The 21,783-nt window shown below is 30.9% G+C and overlaps 1 protein-coding gene across 2 annotated transcripts in view; it reads right to left on the reverse strand.

Moving 5' to 3' along the window:
• The window catches only part of LOC108904775 (rho guanine nucleotide exchange factor 12), a 194,936-nt gene that overhangs the window by 105,171 nt on the left and 67,982 nt on the right, over positions 1–21,783 (reverse strand). For both annotated transcript variants that reach the window (XM_018707450.1, XM_018707449.1), the window contains 3 exons: positions 16,690–16,801; positions 16,474–16,629; positions 16,352–16,411 (listed from right to left, as the gene is read on the reverse strand). In XM_018707450.1, the coding sequence (XP_018562966.1) occupies positions 16,352–16,411; positions 16,474–16,629; positions 16,690–16,801 (328 nt within the window). The remainder of the gene's footprint in view (positions 1–16,351; positions 16,412–16,473; positions 16,630–16,689; positions 16,802–21,783) is intronic.

A 21,783-nucleotide genomic window follows, 5' to 3' on the forward strand; every position in this document is an offset into this window, starting at 1 on the left:
ATTTACTTATTTTACAGCGTATTGTAATAATGTACAATTAAGCGTTATTATTACAACTAGTGCTTATGCAAGTGTACAGGGTGTCTTATTTTCAAAATATTTCAAATGTCTTTATAATAAAACTGAAAAATAAATTTATTTTTATTAGAGATTGTCGAAGGTAACTAAATTGTATGGCTAACTTCAAAATTAGACAATTTAATTCGTTTATAAATCGGCTAATTTTCAGCGATAACCAAAATTACATTTTGTCAAAAACGCATATTTTTCAATTTTTGAAATTTGCATAATATATCCGTTTAAAATTATGTTTTATACACATGTATGCAAAAACTTGTAAGGGTATACATATTAAAGGACAAAGTCATTAACAAACATATAGCAAGTAAATATCAAATGAAGTCATTTTTTGTATAGAAATAGACCCTAAGAATGCCCTTCTGCAAACTACAATTTCCTCAAGATTCGAAACCTGCTACATATATTTAATTATGTATCAAAATTTAAAGAATGTAAGTATTAGCTTTTTTCGAAAACTAATATGACATTATCTTAAGTTATAAAAAATTAATTATGCAAAAAAGAGTACATTTTTTGTGCAAAAGCTTCTACAAAAACGAAAATTTGACTTTTTTTGACACTATTCACCTAGAAAATACGTACAATTATAACGTAATTGAAATATAACGTTTAAAATGAATATATTTGGGATAAAAATTTTTTCAAAAGTTGATACCGCAAAAATCTAAAGTTTAGAATTTGAAATTTTAAGGAAGTTTCCTAATATTTACATTTTTAAGGTCGATCTCGAGGTCTATTTAATAAAAAATATTTCTTCATTTGTTGTTTATCTGCACAAACAAATATGTAATTCTTTTTTCAGTCGAATCATTTCGAAATATAATTAATATAATTAAATGATGAAATAAATCATGTTTATCTTAAAATATGTTTAAATATTTAAAAAAGTCGAAAATATTTAAAGAAAATCTGAAAAACCAAAAAAAAGTTATGTAAAACGGCGTACACTACTAGACTCTAATGAACAAAAAAACAAAAACTGAAAAAAAAATTGCTTTTCAAAACGATTTTTTTCTTAAAAAAGTTATTTGACATCACAAAAAACGATCGTGAAACACAGGATACCTTCAAAATATGTCTAAATTGACTGCCTGCCTTGTATAGTTTCCAATAGACATTCCCACATAATATTACGGAAATTACAAAAACTTTTTAATTATGTACTTAATGCTACTAACACGTTTAGACGTTAATTCGTGCCATAAAAGTTGTGATCTCTATTTTTGTTTTTTTTTTATTGTATTAATCGTAGGTAGACGTAAATATATATCCTACGTGCTTTGACTGATTTCTGAGTCACATAACCCTGATTTATTTACAATTTCGATTGGATGACTTGGATAATATCCAGTATCGGATTATTTAAAAAAGTGACCAAGTTTCTCATGTACAATACGAAAAATATTTAAAAAATGTTCAAAGAGTGTAGTTCATGAACAAAATATACTCATAAAACCAAAGCAATTTAAAAAATAAACACTCTTTTATTACATTAATACCAAATAGCAAATAAAATAAACACAAATAAAAATTTACAGTGACTGAGTTTAAATGTTTATCAAATAAAAGAAAAAGCATTGCTACTATTATACTACTAAAAAAACTATTATATTTACATCTAAATAGTTGCATCATTTCAAATTAAATGAAAAACTTAAAAAAAAATTCGCAAATATCAGAAAACACATCTCGGAAAACTATAGCTATTTTGAGTCTATTTTCCAAATTACGATAAAGGCAACCCGATTACCTACTTGGCATTTTAAGACAAAATTTCACTTTTCACATGACAAAATCGTAATACACAATATCTCAAACATCTTACCTGAACTAGATGAACCCCAGTTGGGCAATTTTAACAACTTCTTAAAACTACTCGATCTTTTCAAACTTCCTGACCTAGTAGTGTAATCCTGAGACTCCATATAAAATATTTTACGTTCACATCACAATAAAAAAATAGTATAGTCACGAATTTTTTAAGTTCCTCCAGAATTCGGTTTAAAAACACACCTCAGAGCACGTATGTATGTAACTTAAGCGGATTAATCTCTGATAAGATTCTAAGTTATTGACATAAAGTTGTAAATATCTGTTTTCACACTTTAAGTCAAAATTAGATACTGCCGTTAAACTATTTTTAGGGATAAATAAGTGCAACTTTTTGAAAGCACATGTTTCGCATCAACAACTTGGGCGTCCAGGGGAGACGATCTAACTCTTCAATGGATGTGTCTCATATTTTTGGCAATCTTATATTATACGTATAAATAAGTAAGCCAGATCCTTCAATGCACTGAATAGTTAATTAAATAAAGGACGCCGCCTAAAGATATCCAATTAGTATACACTTTGCAGATGTCAACAATCGAATCAATAGGAGTGGCAGTTCATCGTTCAATCACTACTCTATTAATGAACTAGTGAGAATACTGATTTAAGGATTGTGAAATATTTTGATCGACATTCATAGAAAGCATATAGTCTAAAATCTCGGTCTAAAGTAACCCAACCCCATAGTTGGGGTAGTCATAAAAAATTTATGACGGTATGACCTACTTTTAAGCTTGTTCAATCGATGGCTGCTGACTGTATGGTGAAATTATTCATGACAACGTGTTATTTAAAAACTATTTCTAATTAGGTGAGGAATTTGGTGCAGTCAAAATTTTACGAACGACACATTTCCAATAAACTGAAACTATTAACTTACTACTACTCAGTTTATTGAAAAACTGAGTGTCAAAAAAAGTTACTGATCAATTTTTTAGTCAATTAGGACAATTTCAAACTTATAAGACTTACAATTTTGATGATTTTTGTTGATACAGTTTGTACCAAAAAAAAGTTATACCAAAATATTAATTAAAGAAAAACACTTTGAGGTTCTCTGTTAATAATGAATTTTGAATGACCTCTGTACATGCCATTTTTAATTTTCCTGATTTTGTTATATTGCTTAGTACCCATTTAGAGTAGTTTTCACGAATTTTTTCAAGCTTTTATTTCAACCCATCAAGAAGAAGAAGGATATTTTGGTTAAGAAATTTTCAAATACCTGTACCTTGGCAAAAATTAAAGATATCAAACTTTTTTTTTCATTTTGTTGGAGATGTAAGTAGTTTTTATAAAAAAAAAAAATATAAAAATAATACATTTTTAGTTTTTATTTTGTTATTTGAAATTATTATTTCTCATAAAAATAGAAAAAAATTTAAATTTTAAATTGTATTATATTGCATTACTTATATCTATTATTGAAAATGGTTGTGATTAATATTTTTTTTAATTAATTTTGATTATATTGCAAACATTTGTTTGTATAAAATTAGTAATAAATATAATAAAAAAACTTTATATATTAAAATTTCAAGAAGTTAAAATTGTAATTTTATCGACCGCATTATTTTTATTAACATTTTTTAATTTTGACAATTTTGCAATTCAAACGCTTTTTATTCTTTTTAAATCTTTAACAATAAATAATAATTTGAAAATAATTTGTGAATTTTTACTTTAATTTTACATTTAAATCGTAATTAAATAACTAACAAAATATTGAAAAAATAAGTTTACTTTCGCTTAATATGTAAAAAAATATATCTTTAAATGAACGATAGCTTCATTTATTTATTTAATAATAGTAAAATAATTCCAAAATTGAAATTTTAATTAATATTTCGTTTAACAATAATTTTTGTGACATTTTTGTAGATTAAAAAAAATTAAGTATAACAGATGCATTTTTTCTGGGGTTCAGGGCTATTCTACGAACTCGTAAATATGACCATTGTTATTTTTTCGTCGAGCTACCCCGATTTAAAAAAAAAAGTAGTTTCTACGATGAATAGAAGCCGAGCCGATATATTGCAAAATTTTACAACGCGCATCAATTTGAACTTATCTTGGCTCCTGTTGGTCGTAGAGGGTGCTTTTTTAAAAAAAATTGTATTTTTTGCCAGGTATTCATTGCATCTATTTTCGGTGAGGTAGCATAAATAGCAACAATTTTATTCAAATTGTTTATACGCGAAAAATGCACGGTTTTTTATTGCACAATTTCAGAATGTTAATGTCAAAAAAACGGTGATATTTTTTAATAAGTCGCTTAATTACGTCTTTAAGATTACAATGACGCTTTCAGAATCATGTTTGGTTGAAAATTAACGCCTGTACAGAGGCTTAAAATCCATAACTTTTGGAGCCTCCGTTATAAACAAATTGAATTGTGCGAAAACTATTGCACCTACAGCGCCCACTTTTGGCACACTTTTAAAGTATGACAAAACCCTCAACTTGTCATAGGTTTTATAAAATTTTAACAATAAATGCGGTAGTTATAAACAAATTAAAAAATGGTCACTTTTCTTGTTTTTTTGCAATAACTTTTTTGTTTATTAACCGATTTTAATTTAATAAGTCTCATTTTGTAAATAATTTTACTCGTTACAAGCTGTCTGAGTCACTTTTCGCTAAAATTGATGGTTTTCCCTGCAAAGTGAAAAAACTGTTTTCCCCACTTATTTGTTTAAAAAGGTTAGCTAATAAAATTTTTTGATTCACGAGATGAGAGATGTCTTGTATTATGTTCCTTTAGACAATTTTATAATAATAATGCGGATAGGAATTTTTTCGAGTTTCTCTTTTTTTTTTTGCTAATTTTCCTGGTCTAATATTAAAAGACGATTTTTTGAGAATTCGAAAAACAAAAGGTCTCATTTTGGAACCTATTTCATAAATTTACATATTAAAAGACGATTTTTTGAGAATTTTTCGAAGAAAAATTTCACTGTCAAAAAGCACTTTTTTGGTTTAAAAATCAAAAAACATGTATTATTTTTATATTTTTTTGTAAAACTACATCTCAAAATGAACAAAATGAAATAAAAAAGTTAATGCTATCTTTAGTTTTTGCAATGTTAAAGGTATTCGAAAATTTTTTACTCAAAATATCATTCAAATGCTCATAACTTTTTGAGTTGATAAAAATTTGAAAAAAAACTCATGAAAGCTACTCTAAACACCAAAAAATCAGGAAAATTAAAAATGGTCCGGTCACGACCTCAGGGATAGTATGTACCTTTAATCAAAGTATTACCAAAATTCGGTTGAGTGTCTCTAGATCAACTTGAATCGTTGTTACTTAAAATAACTTCCAACATTTATCGGTATTTTATGAGACACAAGCTTATCATCAAATTTAAAATTAATTATAAATAGAACGTTTTCCATATCTATATTTTTAGTTATTAGTAAATTAACACGTAACGAATACAACAAGTATTTTTAGCCCTATACTTTCATTGAAAGCAAAACATATGTTGTACCTAAACACTATTTAAAACGCCTACAACATTTTTAAACGTTAATTTCTTTAGTCTGTGACGAACTGTATTCAATTTTGGCAAAAGATTTGAGATGTATTTTTTTGCCAGTGCTATTTTTATAAATAAAAAATGCGCAATGACCTTAGCGATAAACAAGCTTCCATATGCCTTTTTCGCAAATAAGGCGACAATCGGTCGTGATAACAAATTGTGGTTTTGATAAAGACCCAATATCTAACCATGTACTCTCATCATAAAACTGTACTAAAAATATTGGTTATCATACTGATACACTTCAGAAATCAGCATATATGTAGATAAACATATTTTCGCATTTATAATGAAAATACTTATAAACAATCTAAATATTTTTAATTTTTTGAAAATGCGTAGAAAATCAGTAAGTAATAAAGTAGCACTGTTTAGTTTTTCAAACAAAAAATATTTAAAACGATTAAAGATTTACTTCTGCCTAATAACACAAAAATATATTCAACGATGCATCATTAACGATTTATGTTTTTGCACTAAACTATGCGTATGGGTAGAATACTTAAATATGCTTTTATAGAATTAAAAATTAATTGAAAGTCCAAAACGTCAATTCCCTGTCTTATATGTACTGACATAGTTAAATAGTAAGTACATATAACATCTTTCTGGGAAATTCATGTAACTTCAAATTACTGTTTTTAACGTAAACTTTTGGCATCGAATCACCATTATTCATGAATATAAAGAATATAAATAGAATCATTACACTAAGTAGATCGCAGAAAAGTACAACAACTATAAATGACAAACGAATAAAAACGAGCGAATAAAACGCTAAATATAAATTTATCCGACAATTATTTCATCATTAGCTCCGTTTAAAATAATTAAAAATGTGATTCTGTAATGTCGATAATAATATTTCACAGGTTAGAATACACAACAAAAGCAAGCATGGACCCCTTACACTTCTCCATCTCCACGTTCTCAGATGCCTCTGGGAGCTACTAATAAAATGTTTGAATATTTGACAAAAGAAACAAGGCGAAAACGGGTCCGCGCGAGCAGGTAAGGTAACAAGCAAATGCCCAACTTAAATCTCATCCGATATATTCGCAAGAGATCCTCTAAAAAACGCTCACAAAAATGCAGTTCTAAACGCAATGCATTCTATACCAGCTTCACCACCGACGACTGTACGGCAATTACGAATTACAAGACAGACATAATCCCAGCAGTTCCTGTTTGGAAATTTCTAAATGCGGCACATACACACACACGTGACACCCCAACACTAAAATAAACAAATGCACATCGGAGAGGAAACGAAGGAAGGATGCTGTGTGGAACTGGAAAGAGAGATGCCGGAGCGTCGAACCAAGATGCGCGGCGGCTGAACCTGCCTGCGATGAGTTTCCGTGCTCACTAACCTGCCCAACACGCGAGACACGAGGCGCTCAATGTTTGACAACGGCGACCAAGAGCAAGAGCGGCGCAGTAAGAACGGACGGGCAGACCCATGACTTGCGATTCCGCAATGCCCACCTAGAATGCATTTTTGACAATTGGTCGGATCACGTCGAAAAAATATCGCGGCGACTGACTGTACGTTCTGGCAAACCAATTAACAGAGGAGCATTTTTAGTTTTCGAAAATTGAACGAGCACGAGATGTAGAAGAGTTCAGTAAACTCTAGGAATACCACGTTTACGACTGGGTACAATAAAAAGGGGAACCGAGAGGGAAATGTGATATATCGTGTAAAGGAGATTTACTGACGACTTATGGCTCCCAACAAAGTTCTAAGTCGTTCTCATATTTACACTGTTCGAAATTTACTCGAGAGTCAAGTTGAAAAGAAACAAAAAGGGGCATTTCTACAGGTATACAGGGTGGCCCACCATAAATAACGAGCGTTCAAATAAAAACGTGGTCGAAGTTGGCTCTGACACATTGGACGTAGGGAGTAGCTTATAGCGACCAACTTAACCTTATTTCTCAACGAGCTGTATAGCAGCTGTCAGTTTCAATAACGTTAATGACTATATAACTTTATTTTAAAGAATAATCGTGATAACAATAACAAACAATTAAAGGAGCTGCGGAAAGTGACCCCCTCCTTGTTATAACAATAAATTAAAGCAGCTGCTGAAAGTGTCCCCCTCCTCGTTCCAAGCACTTTTCACACCTGTTAGTTCCTCAAAGAATTAAAGACATTTTCTAAGATGCTCGGGGTATTGTTAATTTCACGAATCTTGTCTATAAGTCGAGCCTGCAGATGGTTTAAATCAGGAATAGGCAGTTCAAAAATAGTGTTTTTAAGGTAAGGCCACAAAAAGAAATCACACGGCGTAATATCACATGACTTCGGTGGAAATTCATGTTCAGCATTGAGACTTATTAGTCGATTTTGGAAAACTTCGTCTCGCCTGCCGTATGTGCCCTTGCGCCATCTTGTTGAAAGTAAAAGTTTGTAATTTCGTTTTCTTCCAGCTGGTTAACAAAAGGAGCGATAATTTCTTCTCTATACCTTTGCGCAGTAAGAGTACCATTAAAAAAAATAGGTCCATAAATCCTCCTTCGATTGAGAGCACACCAAACTCCAATTTTTTGAGCGTGTAGAGGGCCCTCGACAAAAAAGTTATCTGGTTTTTCAGAAGACCACATTCTCATATTCTGTGAGTTTACGTAACCACTTAAATGAAACCAGGCTTCATCAGAAAAAAAGGTGATATTATGAAGTTCACCGTAGTTGTTTAAAAACCATTCACAAAATACAGCCCGTCGCGGAAAATCAACTTCATGAAGTTCTTGCTGACAAGTTAAACGATAGGAGAACAAACGCAAATCTTTTTTTAACACTGTGTGGCAGGTACCGACTGGTACTCCCACCATTTGTAATAAAACACGTACAGAAGTTCTTGGCGCATTTTCCATTATTTGTTGGACATTTTCTTTTAATTCTTCAGTCCGCTTTTTAGGTCGGCCGCTTCCTTCTTTTCTTGTTACACTGCCCGTTTCATGAAAAACATTAACACAACGCTGAACTGCACTTTGAAAAATTTTGTACTCAACAACGCCGGGAAATTGATTTTGAAATTCTATGAAACATTCCTCAATAGAAGACTTCCATATTCCATCAATCTTGCGTCCATTTCTAAAGTAGGACTCTATGATAAACACTTTTTGTTCTTGAGAAAACACCATAGAACGTCTAAAGGCGGGTATCGATTTGTGTCAAATGCCCCGTAACGTAACACCGAACATGTTACGTTACAGCTAGTGGAGACGGAAAACTGTTGCATGGTACGTGTAACAAATTTGACACGCGTAACTAATCCGGGACGAACCATCAGTTGTCGGTTTTTAGTCGTCGCATCAAAGGGATGCGACACATGTTGAGCCGGGGTTACCCTTTTGGCCGTAACGTTGCCTATTGCACATGTGATTTTGTCTTATTTTTTGTTTCGTCAGTCTTTTGTACATGGTCTGGGATCAGTCTGTTTTCTGCAGTGACTAGAAAGAGTGTGTTTTTCTATGTTTGTGCCATGGAGTGGAGTAAAGAAAAGATTTCCGGAGATTCCGTTTCTGATTCTTCAAAATTGTACGATGAATAAAAATATATTACGCTACTGCTAACTGCGATTGCAGTGACGAATCCATTATTGCAGTCAGGTTAATACTGTGAGTTTATGTTCCTATGTCGTCTCGTAACCTTATTTTGTTACGTTACGGAATGAATGATACGACCAAAACCACACATACTTTCGCAGCGAACCGTGTCACCTTTTGCAACAGGCCGTAACATGTTCGTTGTTACGTTACGGAGCATTGCCACAAGTGGATACCCGCCGTAAGATACGAAAACGAGCATGGGACTGCATAGATACGGACTTAATATGGTCTACTTAATCTCCCGCCACCCTGTATATTTACATATGCGGATTGAATGCTCTCTTGCGATTACAGTGATACAAAAATTAACGACTTTAACTCTTATACAGTGGCGGCTTCACCTAAAATTTCCGTTTGGTTGTGCAATTTAAAATTACTTTTAATTTTATATAAATTTTATAATTTAGGTATAATTCTATATTGAAAATGTATTGCATTTGTTTGTTTTATACGCAGAAATAAACAGAATAGCCTTCGTTGAGCGCGAACATCAACCTTGTACCACGTACAACATAAGCAAGTGACGCGGATCGGAATCAGTTTGTATTCCGCTTCACTTCGTAGTGTTGTTTACGGCGGTTGTCATGGCAACAAGGCGGCCAACACGTGAGTAAACTACGGCGTGGGGGAACTAGTAACGCGGAAATTGAAACAGCATCGCCATCGTCCATCACCTGCCTTTAAAAAGTTGAAACGATACGTCGCCCAGCGCAGCACACGATTATAACGGTTCTTTGTTAATATTTCTTTCGTATCAATAATAATTGTAATAATTCAAGGATATGTTCATACCTTCCCGTCGGTTCTTAGCGAGCAGTAATATATTTTAATGAAAATGTAAAAGTTTTTTGATGTCATTACCAAAATTTATCAATATAATAAAATTGTTTGAGGACAAATAATTAAAATATGCTGTTGGTCAAATGAACAAATAACAGAAATTTTCTACACACTATATATAAATTAATATTATTTTTTCCCTTTAGCAGAGGACGCCCATTAATCTCATTAATTTTATTACTAGACGTTTTTATACATGTTCAACTGACTTCGAAAGGACCATAAATATGCGCTACTCTCACTTCGTCTTTCACTGCTGCGTGACGATAACCATGACCACCTCTGTAAACACTTTACAGATTTAGGGGCGAGCTACGAATGTTTTTTAAATGAATTTTGCAAGTCAAGTTAAATTGACTGCTCATTAAAAATTTAACATTTCCTTTTTAATGTGTTTCATAAGGCTAATCTATTTAATTATCTAGATAACATTGTAAACTAATTTTAAATTAATTTTTTTTATGAAAATTTCTAGGGGGGCGGCGCCCAGATCCCCTACGCACCAGCCGCCACTGCTCTTATAATAAAGACACATGCCCGAAAGAATGTGGTATATAAGAATAAAACCTAATGAACTAGGCAGATTATTAGTACCTAGTTGCTTGGCAACCAAAGCTTTATCTAACTCCCTTACTGTTAGCGGTCTAAACGTTATAGTAAGTATCTAAGTACGCTAAAATATACCGAGTGTTCCCTTCGAAAGTGCATATTTAGAGTTATACACTAAATATCACTTTTCATAGAGCCACTATTATATCTCTTTTCATTGAAATTGAAACATTTTCACATTTTAGCATGAAATAAAAAGAGATTATTTTGATGTAACCAAATTTTATTTTAGATAAAATTAAAAAGGGAACGAATTTTCTTCGAAATTAATGTTAGCAATTTTTTTATCAAAATATTAATCCTATATTCTAATTTAATCTCTCCAGACATCACTCTTTACAAAATTTGAATGCAATATCTTTAAAAGTGCTGAATATATGGACATCCAGGTATTTAGTTTTTTTTTCTAATGTATAACTGTTAATTTAAACACTATTTAATTTAGATAAAATTTTCTTCTTTTTTATTACTTTTTATTTTTTATAAATCCATTCAACTGAGTAATTATTTTTTATCTGGTTGGTAATAAAAATTTTGTGTCTGCAGGAAAGATTTTCACATTCTCTGAAAACGTTCACAGCATAAAAACACACAAAAGAACAAACAAAATAACAATAAGCAACATTACATTAAATAATTCTCTCATTTTCAATTAACCAATTTCCTTTCTTTATGCATTTTTCTACACTTTTACTATTTTTCTTCTCTCTTATCCTCACTTTATCTTAATAGTTCTCTAGAAATAGACACAATTATTTAGTTACGTTGAAATTTTGTTTCTTCTTTTGCCATACCGGGTGTCCAGAAATTAATGCAACAAAATTTGGTCACAGATTGTTAAGACACGTATGTTTTTATTTTTGTCAAGTGGCGCCCTCTTTTGGAGTTACAGCCACCTGAAAGCCGCCCCTATGAATAGTTTTTTTTATATACATATATCTTAGAATCGTGTTGTACGAGAATCACTAAATTTGGTAAACAGGGGTTAAAAAGGGTTAAAAATTTAGGAACTTTTTTGTAGCTTAATATTTTTTTTTTGTGGAAGGCAAAGTTTTCGAGAAAATGGAAAAATGTGATCGAATGCATATCGTGATTCGTATGAAATTCTACCTGTTAATCGTGGGTGGCTGGCGTTCACAATTAACAAATTTACTTTTTGACAGTTATAATTAATCAGTTGTGATTCTCGTACAACAGCATTCTGAAATGACTATTCTTAGGGATGGATTTCAGGGGGTTGTAACTCAGAAATAGAGGACCACTTGGAAAAAATAAAAAATACAAGTCCCCTAAATTTGTCTTAAGAATCTATGATCACATTTTTTTGCATTAATTTCGGGACATCCTGTATATTATTACTTGATCTGAATATTTTCAACAAATGTGAAAATATTGGTGTATGTAGGTTCCTAAATTAATCCTTCTTAACAGCTAGATAAAAGAAATTTTTTCGGAAATTTAATACCTTACTATAAAATAAAAAGTACTTAAAAAGGTAAAGTTTATGTATCTTAAATATTTTTTTAATTAATTATTACGCTAAAGTAAGAAAAAACTAAATTTACTCAAGATATCCATATCTTGAGCAAATTTAAAGATATCTTTTTAAAAATTATATATACCTATCTCTATTAGTTCTAGTATTTTTATTCTGTTATAAAGGTATTCATTCATTTTCTTTTTAATCTTACTAACTCAAAGTCATCAAGTCAAACAATGTTCTTCGATACCAGAAATCTAGGTAGGTATGCAAAAGATATCTAACCTCACAGACAAAACTACTAACCATTGATATGGTAGAACAAAAATACAAGATATTTCCTTGAATGACTACACTGTTTAACAATTTCTATATCAGGTATGTATTTTTTATATTAATTATATTTACACTCATCATTTTTATTTTTAATTTGGATAATTATTTATTACTAGCTGTTTACTGGGTATTCGAAGTATAATTCAATGCTAGTTTGGGCATGTAGCTCATAGAATAGTTGTTTCCCGCAATATCAACTGTTAGGAGTATTGTATGGGAGGTTTGATATTTTTTGCATACCTGGTATCGAAGAGCATTTTTAACTTCAATTGATAAAATTTTTTCGAAAAAAAAAAAAAAGAAAATTGAATTAGCTTATAACCTTTACAACAGAATAAAGATATCTTATTCGAATTTGGTATCTAGAGATGATAAATTAAAAATAAGATAAAACAAAAAATGTTTATATATTTTTTTAAAGGTCTTCTTTTTTTATTTTAAAATCGGAGCCTATGACTAAAATAAAATTTGGTTATATCAAGATAATTGCCTTGCAGGTAATTAGCTGGTATTAGAAAACAAAAACATTTCATTTTAAAGTAATGGAGATACAAAGAAACTTAGTCAGTAACGCGACATTTTTTAATTAGTTCTCCAACGAAGATATTAAAAAAGTTTCCCCAAATGTTTTTCTAACATTTTTTTATCCTTTCATATTTTGATTAATAGGGAAAATAGGGATGACACTAATAGTGAAAAACCCTAAAAGGAAAAAAATAGACTATGTCTTACAATGATGTACATGGAATTTTGTCAGTGGGGTTAAAACTGGGAATCACTATTGAGGCAATTGTTGCCCTCAGTGGCATAAGGACACGACAAAAAGTGAGGGAAGCTTATTTAAAAAATATCAGTACAACGTAAGGTTAGTTGTATTCTTGGCATTTGCTCATATTCCAATTTTATGACGAAAAATCAACATGGTTGAAAAACATCTATCAGATTTGCAAATTTGGCCAGAGAAATATTAATTTTAATCATGATATTAAAATACAAATCTAATAATTAGAACTCTTTAAGCACAAATTTAATGTGTAGTGAAGGTTATATCACTCATTAAAATATATATTTTTGTATCGAACGTGCAAAAGTGGCAAGATCCCGTAATAGTTATATTATGTCCGCCTCTCTGCTATACCCTTTTAGGAACATACACAAATAAAAAAAAACAAATTGTTAAAATAAAACAATTCAGACAAATTTAACAAATACTTGCTGAAAATTAATTACGGTTCTTTGCTTAAAATTTTTGAATAGTTTAATCGAATTTGAGATAGATACTAACACATTTGGTGACTATAAAATTATACCTGTTTCATAAACTGCATTCCACGATAATAATACCTTTCACACTGTTGTACGAAGATAACAATAAACCAGTTTTGTTAGTTTTATCAGACTACTAAACGTTAGTTTAGTACCTTTTTTCAAGTAAATGCTTCAATTTGTTTTCAGTGTGACAAAATAACCTAAATGGATAAAAAAAAGTATTTAAAGCATGATGGCTTTTTGGGGTGTCATGCTATGGCCTAGCCGTGGCTAAGAATCCTTGACATGCCCTTGTTGTTCTCAGGCTAGGCTCAGCGGGGGCTGACCCCCTAGTAGAACCCATAGGCCCACCCCGATAGAGCTTAGCCCGAGAACGACAAGGGCAGGGCACGTAATTCTATAACTGGCAATGACCAGGTACATAGGTCACGGCGTAAAAAACCGAAAGACCTTTACCTACTTTAAATATCAGCACGGGTTCTGAGATCCTTAAAACCAGTAATAAAAAAGTACTAAAAAAAAAAATTTTACTACAGGAATAATTAAAGGGTCAAAAAAATTTCCAAAGTTTTTCCATGATTTTTGACAGACTATAAAATGGTCGTGTCGAGAATTAAAAAAAGCATTTTGAAGCTTTAAGATTGTAGTTTTTAGATCTCTCGGTCGAAATTTTTTAGGAGCGACGGATATCATGCAATTCTAAGAAATAGCGCAACAAAAAAATTTTGCAAATTTTTTTTTCCACAGACTTGGAAAAATTTTTTTCAGCTAAGCCATATCATGAACCAGATAACTTGTTTATTCAGCTTCAATTTCTTTTTAATAAATTTCGATACAACCATTTTTCATCGAAATATTGGACTTTCAATGGAAGGATCCTTTTTTCTTCAATCATCAATATCTCAGCGACAAATGGTCGTACAGAGAATTGAAGAGCAGTTTCGAAAACTAAATTTCCTGTAACATGCTCCCGCAACTTTTCATAAAAAATTTTGTTTTTCATCTTTTACATGAATTTAAAAAAATTGGAAAAAGGATAACTTATGGTTTTTTAGAAAACCGACAACTAAATTAGAAATACTCACGAAATGACTAATGTTAAGCATGACTTACAGTTCGATATACCTAGAAGAACCCTGTGAAGTTTCATCTCGATCTAGCAAAACTGTTTCTTTATTTCAAACTTTTGAAAAAAATTAAAGGGTCACGTTTTTATGAGATTAAACAGTTCATAATCATGATTAAAATGGAAAAAAAAACTTTTTTGAATTTTTCTCACATTTTTACCGCAAGTAACGTTTAAATGGGTGAAAAAAAAAATTAAATTTTTTTCAGAGAAGGAAAAGGGTAGTTTTGAAAAAAACTGTTTTTTAAGTGATTACAGAATGCACAAAAATTAATTAGAAATTTGTCTCAAAAAACGACATGAATCAAGGTCGAAATCTGGTTTGGGTCATCAACTTTAATTTTAATTTAATTAAAAGTTGATGAACAGAAGCATAGGACGGAAAAGCTGAATCGTTTCCAAAAAAAAAAAACAAATTTTTAATTTTTTTTTTTTTTTTCATCAATTTAAACGTTATTTTCGGTAAAAATGTGAAAAAACCTCAAAAAATTTTTTTCCAATTTAATCATTAGTGTTTAAGCTCAAAAAAACTTTAATTTTTTTCAAAAATTCAAAGAAATGGTTCACGATGTGTGAATATTTCTAATTTAGCCGTCTATTTTCTAAAAAACCATAAATTACCCCTTTTTTCCTGTTTTTTAAAATTTGTGTAAAAGATGAAAAAAAAATTTTTTGTTACGTAAAGTTGTGGCAGCATGATACAGGAAATTTATTTAAGTTTTCAAAACTACCCTTCAATTCTCTATAAGACCATTTGTCACCGAGATGATCGATGATTGAAGACAAAAAGGATCCTTTGGTCTGTGGACTCGGAAAAAAAAAAATGTTTTAATTTTTTCGTCGCGCTATTTCTAGAATTGATAAAAAAATTATAAAAAAATTTCGACCAAAAGATCTAAAAACTTGAATCTTAGAGCTTCAAAATGCTTTTTTTTTTTAATTCCCGATACGACCATTTTTTACCTAAATACAGTGTAAAAAATCAAGGAAAAATGTCCAAAATTCTTTTGACCCCTGAAATATTTGCATTAGTGTACTAATTAATTAATTAATTTAATTTTCACCATCATAAAAATTATGTACGAATATTTCTGAAAAATTCAGTTAAAAAAGATGAAATAACAGCTAACGATTAAACCCACTCTTTAAAGCAGAAAAAAGTGTAAAATGAAAGATTTAATATTTTACTAAAGCGTGTTCCAAAAGTAAAGCAGGATTTGAATTGTGCTCCATTTTCAGTTCGCTATATGATGGATAAGCAAGTGAAGATTGTGAAAATTCATTACAAAAAAGAAACGACCAATCACCCCACAAACGTAAAATCCTTTCCAAACTATACTTTTTGGGTATACAGTGGTCATTCTTGAATGACCTGCCCCAAATTCGACAGTTTTGCTTGTTCGCTACTGAAAATTCCACGTAATTTGCGCGCAGTCTCAGCTACACACTCTCCGTAACTTGTGATGAATTTTCACACTCTTCACTCACTCATCTGTCACAGAGCACTCCATTTTGTCTAACAGCAACGTAATTACCATAACATGTGTATCAGGATACAAACACTATCACAATTTAACTGGTTTTCTAAATGTTTGTAAAGATAAATAGACTTACCGCTTTCGCTTTGTTCAAAACTGCTGTCCCTCTCCTCCATTTGCCTGCGTTCTTTTTCCACTGCGAACAAAACAAACGGTTATATATCTTTCACCTACTCCCCTAACCTCATATAAACATACTTTGCAAGAAGTGCGACGTCTTCTTGATCCTGCTGTGGTCGGTGTTGTCCTTCATACCGATTAGTTTCCTGATGCCTCTCTCCTTTTTTATTATAGGTCCGGGACAACTGTCGTCGTAAAGTTTAACGCAATGTCTATGTAGATTGATATGGCATACTGGAAAAATAAAAAGAATGGTTAATTTTTAATATTAACAATTCTAATTAGAATTCCCACCTGAACACTGGTATCCTTGGGGACTAATTCCAAATATGATTTGGTGGCAGTTATTACAACCTATGACAGTATAATATTGTTGCGCGATGTACTGGTGGCCGAAGACGCTTAACTGAAAGAGAAATATTTCATAATATAGAAATGTAAGTAATAAAGACCTGTCAGTATCTTGATTTTATTTTGTTGTTAATAAACATAGACTTCACGTAGGCATAAAAAATTATTTGCTATGTATTTATATTTTTTTCACCTAATATTTGATCAAATAAAATTTAATTTAAGAGAATGATATATACGGGGTGTCCCAGACCACCCATTCACCCCTTCTAAAATCCAAAGTACATGGTTATGTGAAAAATGGTTCAGATGAAAGTTACTGATCTCCAAAGGGCCCATATTGTCGTGACCTTGTCTGTGACCTTGAGTCATTTTGAAGGTCATGTTAAGGTCAACTTAGTATTTTTAAAATGAAAATCCTTATTTTCAACCCCGGATTCGGAAAGAGCGGAAAATTCTATGTTCAGATGATGTATCATGTGTGGGGTCCATTTGGCCCCCCAAGGTCACGTGAAGGTTAATTTTTTTCCTGAATCTTATTTTTCGCTTAACCTTAACTTTGCGGGGTCATTTAGGTGAAAAGATTCAATTAAAAAAAAATTGGCCTTCACGTGACCTTAGGGGATAAAATGGACCCCACACGTGATACATCATCTGAACGTAGAATTTTCCAGTCTTTCCAAATCCTGGGTTGAAAATAAGGGTTTCCGTTAAAAAAAAAACAAAGTTGACCTTGAAAATGACTCAAGGTCACGACAATATAAAATAAATTTATAATACTCCCGTATATTTTGTACACTGCATATAATTAATTGTAAAAAATGTTCTTATAAATTTAATTTAAAATAATATATACCTACAAAAAATGAATATAAAAGTGCTTTGGCTGTAAAACAACTAGAAAATTAGCTTATAACTCTGCTAAAATCTTTGAAAAAAAAAACTGAAAAACTAATAAATCATGATTAATTACTACAAGGGCTGTCTTTTATATTTCGGGAATGGATGATCCTTGTGCTGCCATCTGACAACCTACTTACCCCTATCGTAAAGTTTGACTTGTTGGTGGTATACTTACTTAGAACGTTTTCACGTACAATCGCTATTTGTGTTTTTTACAGTGACTTGAAAAATTCATCTCATTGACAGCCGAAAAAGAGAAATAGGTCCTAAACATTTCCGTGCCATTATTTTGTACAACTTCCGACATGGATTACCTCAACAACAGTGCATCGATGAACTTAATTCGACTTTTGGCAATGGAGCACCATCAAAAACCACTGTATATCGGTGGTATGCGGAATTCAACCATGGTTAGTTCACTGACATATTTCGTGAAAGTCGTCAAAAATCGGTTGTTGTTCTGCAACTGATATTGCAAGATTGTCACAAGACTTAGTGTGCAATCGAGGCAACCTTGGGCAAACATTCAATATTGCATTAACTTTCGGCCAGCAAAAAAAAAATATCCATGTTGGATCCCACATAGTCTGTCAAACGCTCAAAAAAAAACCTTGTGTTGATTAGTCAAAAGAAATGCTTAAGAAATACGATCGCGGTGCTTTAAAACAAAACTATGACATCGTAACAGATGCCGAAAGTAAACAGCAGTCGACTGTTTGAGTCTTTCAAGATGAACCAAATCCAACAAAAGTTATTTGCACACAAAATACTTCTAAGCAAACGGTCGTCTGTTTTTTTCGAAAAAATTTGATATGTGGTAACTATACCATTAGTGCAACATCAGATGGTCAATTCTGAATGGTACACACCAAAGACACATCATTCTCCACCAGGGCAATGTGAGTTCCCACACATTGGCTTAAACAAGAGACTTCTTAAGAAAGTTTTTGAGAAAGTCGAATTAATGAATCATCCGCTGTACAGGCCTGATTTGGCACCTAATGACTTTTTTACTCCCGCACATTAAAAATAATTAAATAAATTACAAGCTCAACGTTTTTCAACGTCTGAAAAAGCAGTTGGAAAATGTATGTTTTGGAAGTACATCTATCGGAATGGGAGAAGTGCTTCGAAAATTAGTTCCGGAGCATGCAAAAGTGTATATTTCTTCATGGAGAAAAACAATAAAGCCATATACGATAATTAATTTCTTTTCTTGATATCTATTCCCGAAATATAGAAGGCAACACTCATATTCTTTAGTATTTATTTAAAATTCATTTCGTCAGGGCTAAAATGTGTATCTATCACTGTTGTTAATGACAGATGAAATAGATGTTAAAAATATTGATAAATAAACTCATTTTAATAAATATTTTATTGTATTCTAAATGGAAAGTTGGTTAAAATTTTGTTCTTGATTAAAATTTTTGTTTTTATTTTTAAGGTCGTAAATCAAACCAAAACAGAACATAAGCAATTATCATTATTTACCAAAAATATATACAAGTTTATCCCACCTACCTATCGAATCTCTTTTCAATGCGCACAAAAATAATATCAAATTTTTTAAAATCACCTATGAACTGTTCAAAATGGGAATTTTAGAAAAACTTATTCTGTCTATTTAATAAAATTAATAATTTAGATTTAGTTTCAAAACAAATACGCAAAAAAATTCTTCTACAGAGCTATAAAACAAGAACTCCAAGGAATTTATTTTTACTGGTACAAAAAACTGCTAGAGATGTTTTTTTATGGAAATTAAATACAATGGGAAGTAGTACTTACTAGTCAATAATAATTTTAAGATGATGGTGTGTGTACACTAAAAATAACAGCCACACAAACTAATGACGCTACAAGATCTTATCAATAATATTAATGTGACTCTTGGCTTGTGTATTTCTCAGGGTGACATAAATTGTCTCGAATTAAACTCAATCAGTAATGAGATTTATTACAGTAGTATTGACCATAAAAATACAATAAATGTAATACGTTGTTTTAAATATCATGATTTGCACTTTGAAACAGAATTAATTTGAATTTTAACTTAACCCGTCCAAACTTTATATACAAGATTAAAAAAATATATTAAAAAAAAATAAAAAAATATATAGAAAATATATTAAAATATTTCTCCTCGAGGCAGTTTTGAAATAGTGTTCTAGTTAAAAAAATTGTTTTTAAAAATATTTTCTGAATTATATTAAAATTAAATTTTGTGTGAAATAATACAGGATGCTCCAAAAAAAGTGACAAAATTTTAACCACATTTTTTTTGCAACTTTTGCCCAATATTTATTTTTCAAAAACCTCTTAGTTTCTACAAAGTTTCCATTCTCTCATGAAAATCAACTCTTAAAGATTTTCCATTACAAGCAACAATGAAAAAAAAAATACATTGAATACACCTCTCATTAAAAATATAGTTCTAAATACAATGTCATTGGAAAAAGTTCAAAACTGTTAATTTTATATTCCCAAATAGTTGCATTTTTATGGACTTCAATAAATTTAAAAAAGTTGGGTTCGTTTTGTTAATCAATATCTTTTTAATGTTACTTTTCAAATATTATGTTAGGGACGCAATTACTTCACGTCCGCTTTTACTTTACTGGCGCTATTATTTCACATTCACTTTTACTTCACAGACACTAGTAGCCAATACATCATGTTTTCAAGGTGATACATATTAGGTACACGACGTCTAAAATGTGATTGTTTTCATTCAGAAATAAGTTTGTAAAACTGCATATAATGGTGAAGTTAATGGAAAATAATATTCAAGTAGAAATTATTGTAATTTTTTAAGGGCATCTCAAAAAAAAAGTAGAAATTTCTAAGTTGGCGATTTTTTTTATTTTGATGACTAAAATTGTTTTTTCTTTAGCCAACAGTGATTTTTTTTTAATGAATTAAATAAAGACTTGTGCTAATAGGATCAGACAGGGGTTATTTTTGTGAAAATAATTTTTCCTAACAGAAACTTCAAAACTTCACACTGAAAAAAGCAGGCAAATACAAAATACCAAAAAAGAAAACAACAGTTTTTCAATCAGTTAATAATTTACCGACTTTGTCCAAACAATGATTTTTAAAATTCAAAAAATGGTAATAAACATTATGTTGGAGATATCTTTCAACCTGTAAAAATTAGAATAGACGAGTGCAAAGATTACATTAAAAAACGAGAATTTGAGAACTCAAAAATTTGCGATCACACTTGGGAAAACGGTCACATAACTGAATGGGGTTCGACAAAAAAAAATAATTCAAAAAACGAAAAGTCAAAAGTTCAAAGGACAAAAAAGATAGATCTTCAAAACATTAGTAACTTTTTAAAGGAAGTGCAGGATATACTGGGTGTCCCATCATCGATGGATATCTGGGAAACCGCTTGAAGGATCTTTTGAAATACCCGTTATATCGTAAATCGATACCAACTTTCTTATTTTAAATGAAACCCCCTGTATATCATTGCATTTTTGGAAAGAACATCTATTTTTAAGTTGAAAACATAGCACATTCCATACTTAGGATTGGCCGTTTCCGAAATATTTTTAGTTTTAGGGAGAAATCGACAGATGCAGCAAAATTTAGTTTTCCCAGAAACACAGGTTTATTTTTTTGTGGGAATCGGAGATTTTGTAGAGGAAGACCTAATTTATCGGATTTGACTTGAAAATTTTCCAGCTTTTATACAAGGTGGTCAAAAAAATAAACCAGTATGAAGTTCAGAAAATGTGGAAAACTTGAAATTTTTAAATGAAAACCTTCAATTTTTTTAACATATTTATTTAAGTTGCCCTATATCTAAACCCAGTTGTTTTCATTTTATTTACGAATAAACATTTCCCTTCTCCCAAAATGGTGTTTGTGCTTGTTTGACACATTTTAGGTTGGCCGTGATAGGTAAGTAACAATCAACATGACAACTGTTACAGGTTTTTAACTGTCAAATATATTTTAATGTTCAAAATGTCTTCCCTCAACTTCTAAACATTTTTTATACCTTCAGATTAGTTTCTTGTGGGTCGCTGCTCTAATGGAACCCTGTGATAGCTGCTCAAATCCTTGCCTTACTCTATGCATACAATTTTCCTTTGTTGTTATTATACACACTATTTT

Source organism: Anoplophora glabripennis, unplaced genomic scaffold, assembly GCF_000390285.2.
Source record: "Anoplophora glabripennis isolate ALB-LARVAE unplaced genomic scaffold, Agla_2.0 scaffold124, whole genome shotgun sequence".
Taxonomy (NCBI): Eukaryota; Metazoa; Arthropoda; class Insecta; order Coleoptera; family Cerambycidae; genus Anoplophora; species Anoplophora glabripennis.